Source organism: Pithys albifrons, chromosome 1 (genome assembly GCF_047495875.1).
Source record: "Pithys albifrons albifrons isolate INPA30051 chromosome 1, PitAlb_v1, whole genome shotgun sequence".
NCBI lineage: Eukaryota > Metazoa > Chordata > Aves > Passeriformes > Thamnophilidae > Pithys > Pithys albifrons.
The window spans coordinates 33,195,443-33,211,166 of NC_092458.1; the positions used below are offsets into that span (position 1 = coordinate 33,195,443).

Below are 15,724 nucleotides of genomic sequence, written 5' to 3' on the forward strand. Positions count from 1 at the left end.
AAAACTATTGTCTTCTTATCACTGAAAAAAACACCCCAACCGTAAACAAACCCCCCCAACCAACCTACTCCCCCCAAAAAAACCCCAACCAAATCCAAAACAAACAAATCCAAACCATATCCCAGAATCATAGAATCACTTGGGTTGGAACAGACCTCCGAGATCATCAAGTCCAACCCTTAATCTAACCCCACTTTGATTACTAGATCATGGCACTCAGTGCCACGTCCAGTCTCACGTTAAAAACCTCCAGGGTCGGAGAATCCACCACCTCCCTGGGCAGGCCATTCCAGTGCCTGAGCACTATCTCTGTAAAGAACTTCTTCCTGATATCCAACCTAAATCTCTCCTGGCAGAGTTTAAGCCTATACATTCTTGTCCTGTTGTTGGTTGCCTGAGAGAAGAGACCAATCCCCACCTGGCTACAACATCCTTTCGGGTAGTTGTAGAGTGATGAGGTCTCCCCTGAGCCTCCTCTTCTCCAGGCTAAAAAACCCCAGGTCCCCCAGCCTTTCCTCATATGACTTGTGCTCAAGTCCTTTCACCAGCCTCGTTGCTCTTCTCTAGACCTGCTCCAGTACCTCAATATCTTTCCTGAACTGAGGGACTAAGTCTTGCAGCAGCAGTAACACAACAGTTGTACTGAACTGTTCAAAACTGGGGAGTTGACACTGCTGAACGTATGAAGCTGGGACATGGCATTTGGCCCTTCTCACTGCCCAGGCTGTGCAGCCTCTCAGGACACCCTGTGGGCTCCCCTCCAGAGCACCCTTTTGTAGTGAACTTAGAAAACTGTTTGAAGGTATCAGAAGAGGTCCCCGAGTAAGGACAATTAATCCTATAAAGCAAGGCTGAAACACAATGAACTCTAAAGGACCCTTGCCAGCAGCTGCCCGTACTAGATGCAGGAGACACAATGTTAGCACACACGCTGATACATTACTTGCATAATTACTGTTATTCTTCACCATCACTTTGGCTGCCCACTTCCAGAAACTTGGAAGTGAGCATACAGTTTAAAGATCTAATGCCAAGAAAAAGCCCCTCCAGTAGACTGCTCTGGTAAAGCCTTCCTATCCCTTGACTCTGTTTCTGCAGTCTATACTTGTCTGTGCTGTGGGCAGCAGGCGATCCTCAAATACCTCAGAGGGAAGAACTTTACCTGCGTTTTCAAAGTGCTGGACTCCTGTCAAGTGGCGAGAATGTACCATCACCCAAACATGACAGGCTTCATTTGTAATCTTCTGTCTTATCTGATTTACAAGGAGTTAACTACTCCATCGCATCAACAGTGAGCTCAGATGTTTTCCATAAGAAGAAAGAAAGTGCATGATGGCAGCTATACAGTAATCAACTGACCAGTTAAGTCTTCAGTAGTCCCTGAAGGTTTGTGCTTTAATCTGAAGTGTCACACATTGGTATAGGCACATGTGCCTGAAGTCAATATAGGAAGTAACAGCAGAAATATTTCAGGAGTCTGTTAAGGAATACAGATTTATGGAAATAAGTAAGTAGATCACTAATAACTGTTGACATAAGGAGAAACAGCATGATACTAAAAATGAAAAATTAAATTAGTAGGAAACAGCATAGCTGGGAGAAGACTAGAGCATCTCTGTGCAAGTAATCTTCCTTTATTTAAGAAAATACATAATTGTGATGTGCTGTTGGAGCTGGAGATACAGCTGCCCCCAGAAATAAAGCTATTGTCCAGACTGGTACAGGTGTCCAAACAGAAAGAGGATGGCTTGTGATTTCACGGCATAAACTCAGGGATACGTCTGTCCCACATGAGCTAATCTTACTAAAGTTCTAGCTCATGCATTCCTGGAACAGGAACCCTAAACCAAACACTGCAGTAACATTCAAATGAAAGAAAAAAAACCAAAAACCAATGCAAAACCCCAAACAACAGCTGGACTGTTCTAACATTCTGTGATTGCATGCTTAGGACTATGTTTAATCAACCATCAAATACAAAAACGCCTACCAGCTGTTAAGGATTTACCTTACTTCCATTACAAGATTTCACGTTCAGCTGAGTAACAATTCACCTGCACTACCAGTGTCATCAGGACTGGCTGCAGCAGCCCTTCCCCAGCCATCTCACAAAGCTTTGCAGAAAAATTTGACCACTACTTCCCACTCTGTTGACCAAAGTCAGATACACCAAAACCACTCCCTTTCAAGGTTTCTCACTTCTCCCCTACCTTGGCTTAAGTTCAGATGTTGTCCACCCTACTCTTTTAGATTGGTAATTTTGCCTTTGCTAGTATTAGCAAAACAGTATTTCACATCCATAGCATCTCCTACTATTGATTTGTATGACTATTCAAACAGGACTTGGTTGGTGTTTCCCATCCCTTCAGAAGAGATATCCAAATCTGTGGAATTGAGTGCCCCAGAAGCCTGCCTGAATTCCATCCTGTTTCACCTCTCATCCTCACTTCCTGACTTTTCCTGAAGTCATCTCTCACTGGCTTTTACCTGAAAATTGCACAAGAAGCATCAAGATACTGTCCATGACTAGCTCACAGTCAACTAATATTTATGATAATGGCTGCAAAACTCCAGCCAAGCAGTTGAGGGCACATGTGATCTTGTATGTCTGCAGAAACCTGAGGACTTACAGGCATCCAAGCTTTTGAGTAAGAAGGGAAGCTACCAGGCTAAAGATGGGCCAGGGAGCTTGCCATGAGAGACAGCTTCCCATAAAGCTGCTTTTTCATTTCTTCCTTCTTAGAGAAAGAAAAATCCCATGTAATTTCTTCATAACACAATTTGGACTAAGAATTGCTTTGAGACTAAATCTGGCAGTGATGGTCACTTTTTTTTCAGAGTACAAAGAACCAGTTTTAAAATTATTTATCAGCCACCAAAAACCTGACAGTTCTCTGAACTGTTACATTTTGTCTAAATTTACTCTGTCTTCATGCAGCTGAACCATTTGTCCTACCTCTTAACCCTCCTATTAATTTACATTTTCTCAGACACCCTTGCAGTAAGTGCCTTTTAAGAAAATACTGGGTAGTATGGGTAAGATTTTGGAAAGAGCCAGTATTTTAACCCACAGGCCTCCCAAGAGATCTGAAGAACAGACAGGATGCAGAAGAACATTTAGATGCCCTGTCACACACCAGAAGCCTAAATTCCACAAAATATTTTAAAATTATATGAGACAATAATGGCTTACAAGGGCAGGGACAACTTTAGAATAACTCTTCTGTAAAAACTTATTAAAACTTCCTGGATTGTTTCAAGTACTCCACACTGAAACTTTACCATTTCAATTGCAAAAGAGCTACAATTATTATAAGGCAAGGCTATTTGAAAAACTGTGTATGCAGTAGGTTTAGATTCCAGAAGATAATGACACACTTCACAAACTGCCTTTAAAGGTGAAAACAAGATACTTAAGAAGCTGCTGTGACTCATCAACTAGTCTGTAGAAAAAACCCCAGGGAAATACATCCATCAGTTTAAAACCCATGTACACATCACAGTGGTTTCATCTTATGTATATTAATCTGATTTTTAAACAGCAGTTGTAAATAAATTACAAAAATATGTTTTCATATCTCTGTGCCAAAACTCTTGAGCATTCATTCTATTTCTCATATATATGTATCTCATACCTCTCAAACTAAGTATTCCCATTTGTGTCGTAAGTACTGATGATTTCAGGCAGTGACCATATATACAGAAAGTGGTCACAGAACCAGGGAGAAGAATATTATTCAATGTTACATTTTAAAAATGTGAATCAAGAGTCCCACCACAGTTCACTGCACCGGTGAAGTGCAAACACTTATCACATTTACTCTTTTCCTGTTTTCAACATAAAACACTCAAGATTTATCCAAAATCAGCATTTCCTAGCACACTGGGAGAGGCACAAGAACAAACCTGTCCACAACACCTCAGCAGAGCTGTGGCTGGGGACAGGCAGGGCACGAGTGCTGTGGCTCATCTGGGAGGGGTCGTGAAGCACAGCAATTGTGGAAATACCTCCTGAAGCCTTTTATGTGCCAGCTTTTAGGAGGTTAATAATGACAAGTTACCTTAACCAAAGATATTTTTATTGGGTTCAATATTCAAGCTTTACTATATTAAGGTCCTTTAGAAAAGTAAATCAGTTAAGAATAAAAACCCCCAACCTTATGAATGGCAATTGGTACATGAAGTTTAAAGAAAATTTTACCAGGCTTGTGAAAACACACCAAAAGCCAAATTGTGTTACGAGTCTGAAACTACTGAACAAGGTTGAACAAAATACTCCATTTCCAAAAAAAACCCAAAAAAACAAACAAAAAAACCCCAAACCAAATATAGGTTTAATGTCAGTCATCCAAAAGCGACATTAGTCTCTTGATATAAGGCAAAAATAGTAATTTTCTTTTATTTTTAACCTACATTAAGTACAATCATCAACAGGTGCCTTGTAGAATATGCATCATCGAGACCTAAAAGCAAGATCAGCAGAGAATGCTGACTCGTGCATTGTAAGACCTTCTCAACATACCAACAATTCCATAGCAAGCTCTGGAAATGTTTCTAGGTTAAGGACTGGACTAATGCTGCACAGCAGTTTTGTTAAGTATGTGTATCATTTAGTTCTCAGGCGCCACAACCACATTTCCATGTTATAGCCATGTAGCACAAATAACATTTCTTGCAGATCTAAGGGTGTGTCAATATACATTAAACCATAGAAAATGCCATAAAATACTCTATGCAATCTTTAAGCATCTGTCTTCAATATAACTGTATTTACATATTTTAATGAATTTATGTAATAAGCCACTGAAGACATTTTTACAATGTTTATTAGATTATGAATTTATAAATTCAAGGACTCAAGAGGCACATAGTTTAAAAGGCCAAGAACACCAAAACTAATTATGTCACAGAAATCAGAGCATTTATGGTGTAACACCAGTAAAAAATAAAAATCACATCCAGACTAAAAGCAACACTTCTTAAGAGTCATCCTTCAAAGTCAGCATAATAAAAAGTTCTCATTTCCCTCAAAGAAAAATAATTCATCCCACCTACCAAGCTAGAAAAACCTATTTACAGTTGTACTTTGATCAGAAGTATCACTGTGTAACTCAGCCACTTCTACTCTGCCATTAGAATTTAACATTTCTTTTAAAGTATAATTGTATTTACAAATGCATAAATACCGTAACTCTGATCTTCATTAAGATTTGAATGAAACAGGTTAAGTCACAATACAAACATGTTAGTGGAAAAGTAGGTGCATATTCAGTATCATTCTCAAAGAATAGGAAGCCAATACTTCTGATAAAGCTCAAGTTCATCCGCAAGACCGGGTCTTTAAGTTACATTAATGAAGATTAAACCTCTTCTGTGTTAATTCTTTACGTTGCTTTCTTCAGTCAACTTTCACTACGCTGTATATTTTGGTTACAAACCAGAAGCATGCAAAGAATCCAATTGTCCCTAAGAAAGAAAACAGTTACATGTCAGAACAGTGACAGAGGAGACACCCACTCCTACTTGTACTTCATGGATCAGGATATACACATATGAGATCTGCTATCCATAGATCAGATAACAGAAAAGGTAATGGGAAGTTACAGATAGTACCTGGTCTTTACAGGCACCAACTCTTTATAAAGTATCTTATTATTTTCATGATCATAGAGTTGATCATGTGGAAGATTCTTGTTTTAAGATGTTTCTGTTACTTGTCTTACTACATATTTGTTCGTTGCTGTTTCAGTGTGCTGCAGCCCAACTCCTTCACATTGCTCCAGTTCACCATTTCTTCAGTGAATAGTCCCACACTCAGCTGTCAGAATATTGTTATTGTACTTAATAAACCAATTAAACTGACAGCAAAGGGAGTTCCCATTTCTCATATATACTTTAAGGTCTTGGAAAATTATTGTGCTGTCTTTATTTCTACATAGATCAAGACAATACAAATTCCAAACCATAGCATAGTTACCACATAACTTGTAGTTCCTACTGAAAACATGTGTTATGTACCTCAGCAATACTTCTGAAATACTTAAGGCAGTCTAAAGGTATACACAAATTTAAACAAAATTTAAGGATGCAGACCATTTCCCTGGTAACTTATCATCCTTTTAGCAGAATAGAAGTAGCTTTATCCATTGTCTTTGTGAAATGACAACATAAGCTTTAAAAAAATAGTTTTTTGGATGTGAAATAGTTAATATACTTGTGGGCTTTATTAATCTAACTGGATTACTTCAAAATTCAGCCTCAATCAGAATGATATTGGACTAAAAAGCAGCTCAGAACACCTGTTACAGGAACCTTAATTTCCCACAAAAACTAGGACAGGAAAAACAGCCTGAAGATTATCTGATTTTTGCCTGAGTGCTTCTTCTGAACTCACAGCCTTAACTTACGCAAGAGCCAAGGAAGTTCTTTAAAGGAAAAAAATCAGCTTTATTTTAGATCTGGTAAGAGTTACAACAAAAGTTGTGAGGTAACTCACTTGCTTGAAAGGAACTATGAGCAATATCATGGCAATTTTCATCTTCCCTTTACGCTTCCTAAACTACTGATGTTTAACTGACTCATTTACTATGATACGTAGTTGTGGTCCCAGCTGTGAAGCAAAGATTTGTCATGTAGCTCCCGGTATTTTGCCTGCTGAGTCTGATCAATGACCTGGAATGCAGCATGGATGCAAGTGCCTGAAGCATGTGTTACACTGCCATGGCAGCAGGGCACTGTCAAAGCCCTTCCTGATACTGACAATTTTTAACAGATGAGTAAGCAGCAGCGGAATAGTTTTGATACAACAATTATGATTTTTTCCTTTTAGCTTCTTTATTATCCTGACATGGGAAGTCAGTTGCCTCTGGGAGCAGTTTTTGCTAAATTGCTAATATGCGTTATTGTTTAAGAAACTGGAGAAGAATTCCTAGTCCCTTTACCCCATTTCCCTTAACTTCTTCAGTAAAACCTTATCTCAGAGAACTTCAGTAAATCTCAGAGAATTGAACATTCCTGGTTTTGAGTTCTTGTCAACCTAAATGGACAAAGTTATTCTTAAATGTTAAGAAATAACATTATTCACCCAAATTAAAAGATAATTTGCACATAATCTTGTGGGAAGTAGACAAAGAAAAATTGTTTAGTATATGATGTTTCAAAGTTCTAACCATTTGGCCAACTTCACATGTATCCTCTCCTGATTTCAACATATAAACTGAAAATTTAAAAATCGAAGCACATACAAACTCTGAAAGCTTAATTCAAGTTGCATAGCATGACCTGCATCTCCACTGTCCCAATTACAAACAAGTGACTGCCACAGGAAGCATCTAAGGGGGCTGAGAATAAACCACCTCTTTGCATGCTTGTGAACTACCCTAAAATGACTCCCCAAATTTGCCGGCAGGCACTGCACAGCCACTTGGTCAACAGAAAGTGAACACACAAGCAAAGGAAAAGGGGGATGCACCAGGCACATCTTAATGTCTCTATACAATGTCACTGACATGACTGACTTGAAAGAATAAGGGCAAAAACTGGAAATTATATGGGTACCTGAGTCACAGAAAGGCAGCTCAAAAAAGTATCTGAATAGAAAATTACTGTAAATCGCTTTGAATCCCTGGAATTACTATATGCATCCAAAGTAAACGGAGTGAACAAAGGAGAAAGGGGGTAAACACATTCCAGGGTTTGGGCAAAAACATATTAAAGACAGACATGCTGAACATCTCTTGGAAAAGCTAGTGAAACTAAATTAATGAACCTTACAGTTATGTAAAGCCTAATTATTTTTCACACTACTTTGTAAGTTTGCACTGCATTTAAAGATCAATCTACATACAGCAGCACACATTCATTTCTAGTCAAACAGCCATGCAGTTCATGATTCTTTAGTTCGATAAGACTATCAATAAACTCAGACCAGAAATAAAGGTTAAGAGAAAAGCAGTGTGAGAAGGAAAACAAAGTGAGCAAGGGAGGCAGAATCTCTGACTTAAAATGAAGGATGGAAGATAAAACTAACCACTTTTGGAAGACAGCTTGATCACTTTTCAGTGAGGTTTTATAAATATACCTAAGTCCCATTCCTTCCTTTTAACAGGCAATGACCCGAGAAAATCCTTGCAGGTCATTGCTCCTGTTCATTATCATCTGCATTATCATGCTATACAAACAGCTTCAATACTTCCTTAGCTGAAGGGGCAATACCTTTGGATAATATTCAGTTAAACTTAAAATGAACACCATTCTCAGTTCCTTTCTCAATAGACCATTTTTGTTCTCCTATGGTAAGTGGAGATGAAAATTCTACTTCATAGTTACAGTGAGCTCTGTATTAAAAGCTCTGATGACAAGCCATTTGTATTCTAGGAGGCCTCAAAATACAGAATGTATACATAAATATGCATCAAAGCCTTCAGAATCCTTAAACGTCATCATAAACGTAAAGCTTGAAATTATTTAAACCACTGATCAGTTCAAAATAGTTTAAAAAATACTGCTCTATGGAGAAAAGTATACAAGGGCAGACTGCATTCTGCTGGAGCAAAATACAGAATTCTTCAGATTTTTTTGAGGAGTTGGTGGTTGCTGCCTTCCTGCATCAGTCTGAATCGAGGCTTTTTGGATTTTCATTGCCATTCTTCCACCCTAAACAAGGGATATGCATGTCTGACAAAAGGTTCCTTCTTAGTACTGAAGATGATTTTGTGACCTCACCTCACTTACTGAAGAGGAAATTGAAATGCAGCACCTAAGACAGGTGCTTTTTCCCAAAAGCTCACAATAAAGATTACAAGGTTCTGACAAGATTGAAAAAAAAGTGTCAGAGAAATTCTGTCTGCTTCCCATGCCACTTCAATGCAATTGGTAAATAAATATTGGAAGAGAGCAAATTAAAAATTAAAAAAAACCATTCTGTCAACTTTTACTTCTCTCTTTTTTCCTTCCTCCTATTCAAAAAATGCTGCAGATTTTATCCTGACACTGTAACTTTTTACTTGGTTGTGAGTGATTTGAAGTGTGCTACTCCAAGGACAACTAATTTAAAAAAACAGCATTGTCATAGGACTAACTGAAGAATGAGATCTGGAGAAGCATTTATCACATATTTGAAGACCTGATACTGGCCACACCTCAAATTAGCAGCAGTTTTGCCTCATCCTCACTTAATCTCTTTCACTAACATTTGTGATCAGAGTTGCCATATGCTACACAACTACCTGGAAAAATCAAAGACAGATAAACTGGTAATTCTGTATCAAGGGAAGTTTTGCCAAGGATTCTATTGTGCAAAACTAAAGGTAAGACTCAAAATTTAGAATTAAGGTTCAATACTCACCCGTGAAAAGGAAGAAGATCAAAACCATAATCATGGTATAACCGAAATACAAAATGGTGCTAGCTGTTCCTGTGATTTGCAGTTTAGAAAAGAAATAATGTATTGCATATATTAGGAAATAAACTGCAGTGAAACCACTAGTAAGGAATGAACGCCACTGCCAGTGATAGTCCTGGAAGGAGGGAGGAAAAAAAAGAAGTATTAGTAAGAGTGCACTTCAAATGTGCTGACCTCTGCTGAATGCAGAGCTACTTTTTCTACATCACTTTGCCCAAAAGTGAGGTTTTATAGGTGTTTCTATCTGCAGGAAAGAGAACTACATATAATCAATACTGCTTTAATTACACCATTCACCATTAAAAACAAGAACCCTAAAGATCAGTATCAAATAGACAAAACACTAACCCCCCCAAATAAGCCAGATGTACTTATTTCCAGCCACAGAGGTAATTTTCCCAAGGCAAAGGCATGTCCAAAATGCACTGATTAAACAAAGTTAATGGACTAGTTTAACATCTTCAGAAAACAGGGAGTTAGAATCCAAAGATGTGATATCTGACTTAGCAAAACCCTTTTAATATTTGTTACAAGTTTAGCCAAAGTAGCCCCCTTCACTTTTGAAAGATATAGTTTAAGTACATCTGATCTAGTAATGGTGTTTATGTTGAATACTGGAATACTTACTTTCAATTACAAAAGCCTTAACATTTTTTTGAAGCATTCTTAAAATGATATCAAGTTTGAATACTGAAGAGTATTTCTTACCTCTGCACACAGATGGAAGTAGCAGAGCAATATTGTAGCCTCCGAACATGTAATAACCAAAATAATGAATACCAGAAACAGGAAGCCAAACATGTAATACATCTGGTGGGACCTATAAAAGGGAGGTAAAAAAAATATTAAAAGGCCACTTGCTAATAATATCTCTTCATGCGCTGTAATACCACCATCACATGAAGTATTTCCCTTCCTACTGAATACTGTCAGCTGTGTGGCCATACAATTGACTGATTTTTATTTTCTAACTAAAGAAGAGGTGCGCTGGCAGCTCAGTCTGACAACAGCAAGAAAGGAAGCCGAAACTATGCTCTTGGTTGGGATTTAGGAAAGAAGTTACATAATGGTGAAAGTACAGTTCCAGTGAAGTCAACATGACCTCTTCCACTGACCAGCAGAACTTGGATTTCACCTCACATTTCAATCAAAGGGGCAGAGCTGCAAAATAACCAGAAATGTCAAATGCTGTAGCTGTCTGTGTTGGGTAGAGGCACCGATTCAAGGTTCAGAAACAGTTTAACAAGATCCAGTAACTAAATTGTGCCAGAAGGAAGACAAATTCCTCACAGTAGATTAGTTTATCAGTGTGCTATGAGTTCACATGAGAATTCAGTTACACTGGACTAGTCTTTGATGCTTTATTTTTTAAAATAATTACTCTCTTGGTTACTTTATAATGATTTCACAAGAATTTGTTCTTCTATTCGTTTTTTTTCTCCTGAGAGTAGTAATACCTTTCTAGCCTAGCAACAACTACAAAATAACCTCAGGTCAATTTTAAAATACTTACTACTTTCAAGTTCTATGCCATATGTCAGCTTCAGAGACACTTCCACGTGAAGTCAGAGGAGTAGCACAAGAAAATGTACTATCTGACTATTGTAGGTCAGCTGTGAATTGCTAAGCATGTCTCAGCCACCTCTCTACACACTCCAACAAACAAAACAGGGACTGAGTATCTTTGAAACCACAAAATATTAAAAAGATGTTAACATTTAAATTTCTGTTGGTAACCAAAAATCATGCAATGCATTGTGAAGAAAAACTTACACAAAGAAATTACCTTTTTTTATGACAGAGAAAACTCAAAAAGTTCAGGGCTAACTTACCAGATACTATTGAGAATAAAGAACAACTGTATAAAGATACATCCAAAAGGAAGAATCCCTCCCATGACAATGCCAGGTAATGGCTTCGTGTAGAAGGATTGCTCGGGAATCTGACGAGGAATTTGATTTGTGCGAACAGGGTGTTCAATAGCCTTGGAACAAAAATAAGAAATTGCTAAATAAATAAAATGTCAAATTACAGCACCACCTTTTTGCTTTCTTTTTAAAAGGAGTGGTGACAAAAGTCTGCTTTTTGTTTTGAGCATAGCTACCACTACACTTGCTTTCACTGCCAGCCCAGCTACAGACAGCTCTTATTGAAAACATCGTGGCAGATATTTTGGACTTTGCTTTTTATGTTTACTTATCTGTCATCTGTTACAGAGCCTGAGCTGATTTATCACTTTTCAGCTGGTGGTAGTGGTGGTGTAGACTCCTACTTTCCCCTTCTAAAAATCCCTGCATGTTTTTCAGGATTTAATTAAAGAATCACATCAGGATAAACTTAAAAATGGAGAGGATTCAACCAGGCAATTAAATCCTACTTTAAGATGCATGCAGAGACCCGTATCGTGGGAGAAAAAAAAGTTTAAGGCAGATAAATGCATACTTTTCCATCTTTCTCCTTTCATAAAGAATACATCAAAAGCATCAACAGATACCTGTTAGGTACTTGCTTGCTAATTTGATTTTCATGTTTTTGGAACATACCACATGGCCTTATTAGTTTATCAAATTGCCCTTTCTTAAAGGAAATGCCTCTGGATGGTGCAGGGGGACCTGCTGGAATTTCAACATCGTTACCAGAAAAAAACCACTGAATTTTGGTTAAGAAAAATAGGATAACTACATAGTTGACTTAAAAAGTGCCTTCAAAGTATTACATGAGATCTACAAAGATGGAATTCTGGCTTCCAATACAGGAAAAAAGACACAAAAATACCTGAACTTATAGATACTTCTGTTTGTGGGGAATAGTAAACTAGTTTTTAAGGAAGGAAAAAAACAACCAAACCACCAAGCTCATTATTTAATGATTTGGTCACCAAATTATGAAACGATTGGTCACCAGTGGCACAAAGAGCCTTCATATAAATAAGTAAAACTGATCAGTTTGGGGGTATATCCCAATTAATGTCTGCCAAGCAGTGATAACCATTTACAGAACACGTAGGCAAAGAGGATAATTCACAGGAGAACTCTAGTAAGTTGATAAAAAAAATAACCTCAGTGCAGGGGGCAAATAGGAACAAAAATATGTGAGGAAACCCACAAATGCATAAAGTTGCTTTCCCTTATGCTTGCAGGGCCAATTACTTTTTTCAGCAATGGGAAAAATATGCTAATTAAAATAAAAGCGGCCAAATCACTGATTTATCTGTAGCAGTCGCTCAAAAAAAAAATAACCCAAATTGTTGCAGAGAAGTATCACCCCCAACAACTGCTGAATATCAAAGCCTCGAAATTCCAAGATCAGATATCTGACAGTTCTAAAGTAACTGAACAGAACTGAAGCCAAAACCACAACTAGCTCTGGGGTCACAGCCTATACAGTGAAGAATATTTATGTGTGTGTGTATATGTATACACTTACAAAACAGCCTCTCAGAAACACTTACGTTTTTCTTAAAGCCGAAATAGGCACCAATGAACGTCAGCGGGACAGATATGCAAAACCAGAGAGCCAAAATAGCAACCAGAGTACCAAAGGGAATAGCTGCTGAGGAGCCTTCTCCCCAGAGAATGAGGTTCATGATAAAAAAATCCGCAAATACAATCCTGCAAAATACACAGAGCACAGAAATACTGCTTAACATCTAACAGTGCTAAGAAAAGAGTAGCACTGTATTAAGATTTCAGTGCAAATCTCTGTTAAAGCCAAATGACACACACAAAATATCAAAACAAAGAGGTCAAACAAGAAATTCTTTGTTAATCTAGTGGGACTGAACTCCAGCAGGAGCTGACGTTCCAACTAAGCTATTTCAAATATATGCTTGTCTTAACTAGACTTCGGGGTAGGACTGCTTGCTGTGATTAAGCAGAAAAATTTATCAGAGTGGTTCTACAGTGTATGGCACTATGTAAGACCAACTACAGAGTGGTGAGAGAAACAGCCCAGTTAATAGAAGAAAGCAATGAAAAATGGGCTTGTCTAGAACTTACTACTATCAAAATGCTTTTTCTTAATCAACCTTTTCACATGGTGAGGGTAAACAAATGTTTAAAAAGAGAATACCCAAGGATGAGATGCCACTGACTGACATATTCATCTTTGTCAAAAGCATCGTGGTATTCTTGTAACTTCCAGTAAAGGGACAATGTAATAAGATTTACTTGTATAGCTGAAACTTAAAAAATTAGCTATGCATGTCAGAGAAGCAAATTAATTCTGTTAATCATGGTGATATCTCGCAACTTACCCAGGACAAAGAAATGATGTCAGCAGGACATTTGTTTTCCATTTTTCACCTCCAAATGCTGTATTAAAACATGTGACAGATATCAAGATATGCACTATGCTCAACACTATTAATTTTCCAGTCCATTTGCCTGTTAAACTTAGATTGCCAATATTCAAATAATGTGCTATCATGCCCAAACTTAAAACAGTATACTAAATCTTCAATAATAAAACTAAATTTCCTCATCCTATTGCTTAGCCAGAGAGCTTCAAAGCAAAGCAAAATCTCAGACCAAGGTCAGGAAAAGTATCCAACTAAAACTGTGTCTCTGACCAGTTTATCTGCTAAAAGAAGGAAGCAGACTTGGAGTACTTTTAAGTCTTTAAAAAACATTTTAAACCTGGAGTGATTAAGAAGTTTAAGCTTTCTAGCATTTGACTGCAGGTTTAAATAGGAAAAGATATATAAATATGTGAAAAGCAAGCTTAACAGTTTTCTTGAAGTAATTCTTGCCTACAAATCTTACAAAAGAGTCAGGGCTAACACGCTTACAGAAGCAGTGAAGTTCTCTTGAGTCTTAACAGCATTAAGCAGTGGTGATACCAAAAGACCAAAGATAGCTTTATTAGGAAAATCTTTATGAATTTGCACTGTGCTGATAAAAATTCTAGTCAGTATACTTTCAAATGAAAATATCCTGCTGGAATTCAGTGAAGCTGATAATTTCATCTGAGCCCTGCCATAATGACATGCCTCTTTATTTCAAGAGTCAGAAGTGATTACGGTTAGAGCGATTTTAATTAAGTTTCTATTTCTTCATAAAAACTTGGTAGAACATGGCAGCAGTTATTGAGATTAACCATTTAATTTCAACTCAGGTTTCACTTTTTAAATGCAACATTGAAAAAAAACCCCAACTTTTAAAACTGGATATTCATTTAATTTGCATTTTAGTTTATGTCTCACATTGCTTTATTTGTATACTATAAAAAACCCCTTCATGTTTACATAGTCTATACAGGGTATGAACCACCTCATGTTGTAACAAAAACATCACTGGGTCAGTCATACACAGCATTCAAATACTGAGTGATTCCCAGTAAACATAATATGAAATGCAGCCATTAATAGCTACATTTCCACCAAAGACAAGGGATTCAATTTACCATCGATACACTTCAAAATATCCTTCAAAACACAAAATATACAGCATAATATAAAAAAATAATTCTGTGCTCAATTATTCTCTTTGTATTAAAATCTTCTTCCATTTAAGTCTAACTGGCTTGGAGATTAGGAAGAGTTTATCGCATCACCACCACTGTGGAAAAACTGCTTACAACACACAAAGCCACTCTTCCCCCCAATGGTTCTTCCCACATGAAAATTACAAAATGGTTAGAAGAAAACTCCAATGTCTGGTGCAAGGCTGATGTTCAGAAATAAACTCCTTCTCTAGCCCTGTATGTTCAAAACTGAAGTAGTCCAAAAGATTCACCTCTCTCAGTGAAAAAGTCTTTTACCTTGAGTAAGGTAATTAAGACAAGCTGTATGTGGAATGTCATACTTCACCTTAAAACAAACCAGAGGGTATAGAGGTCAACCTTCTGAGGTTTGTAGCTGGGACCAATAGCTGGAACCAATGAAGGAAAATAGTAGCAACTAACTCCTGTCAGGGGCCCAAATGCTGCTGGGGTGATTTCTGCAACTACAGAACACTTAATAATCCTCCTTCCTGTGTTCCTGCCACATTCTGATAAGCACTATTCTCCCACAGGCCTAGGAACTAGCTAAGAGGAGGTGACAGTCACAGGCATGCAAGAACTGAGGTTCATGACGTGGGGGGGTGTGCTACCAAGCCACATTGATGGCTAAAACTAAATGCAGGTTTACCCCATCCCCCCAGCTATAGGAAACAGAAGTACAAAACTGTCTGGCATTTAGTACTAGTAAAATGAAATTTGCTTCCCAATTTCACAAATGCATAGTAGCAAAAGCAACTCAGGGTCTTCTGTCATGCTTACATCAAAACCAGTGTAACTATGTTACTGTTCTTTATGTGTTTTCTGTCAATAAGTACATTT

General features: G+C 37.6%; 1 protein-coding gene across 1 annotated transcript in view; it reads right to left on the reverse strand.

Moving 5' to 3' along the window:
- Positions 1–4,808: 4,808 nt before the first annotated feature.
- TM9SF2 (transmembrane 9 superfamily member 2) overlaps positions 4,809–15,724 on the reverse strand; it is a 31,418-nt gene continuing 20,502 nt past the window's right edge. Inside the window, exons 12-17 of the mRNA XM_071548953.1 lie at positions 13,659–13,716; positions 12,855–13,014; positions 11,236–11,387; positions 10,112–10,223; positions 9,347–9,518; positions 4,809–5,466 (exon numbers count right to left, since the gene is read on the reverse strand). Of these exons, the coding sequence (XP_071405054.1) occupies positions 5,399–5,466; positions 9,347–9,518; positions 10,112–10,223; positions 11,236–11,387; positions 12,855–13,014; positions 13,659–13,716 (722 nt within the window). The 3' untranslated portion in view covers positions 4,809–5,398. The remainder of the gene's footprint in view (positions 5,467–9,346; positions 9,519–10,111; positions 10,224–11,235; positions 11,388–12,854; positions 13,015–13,658; positions 13,717–15,724) is intronic.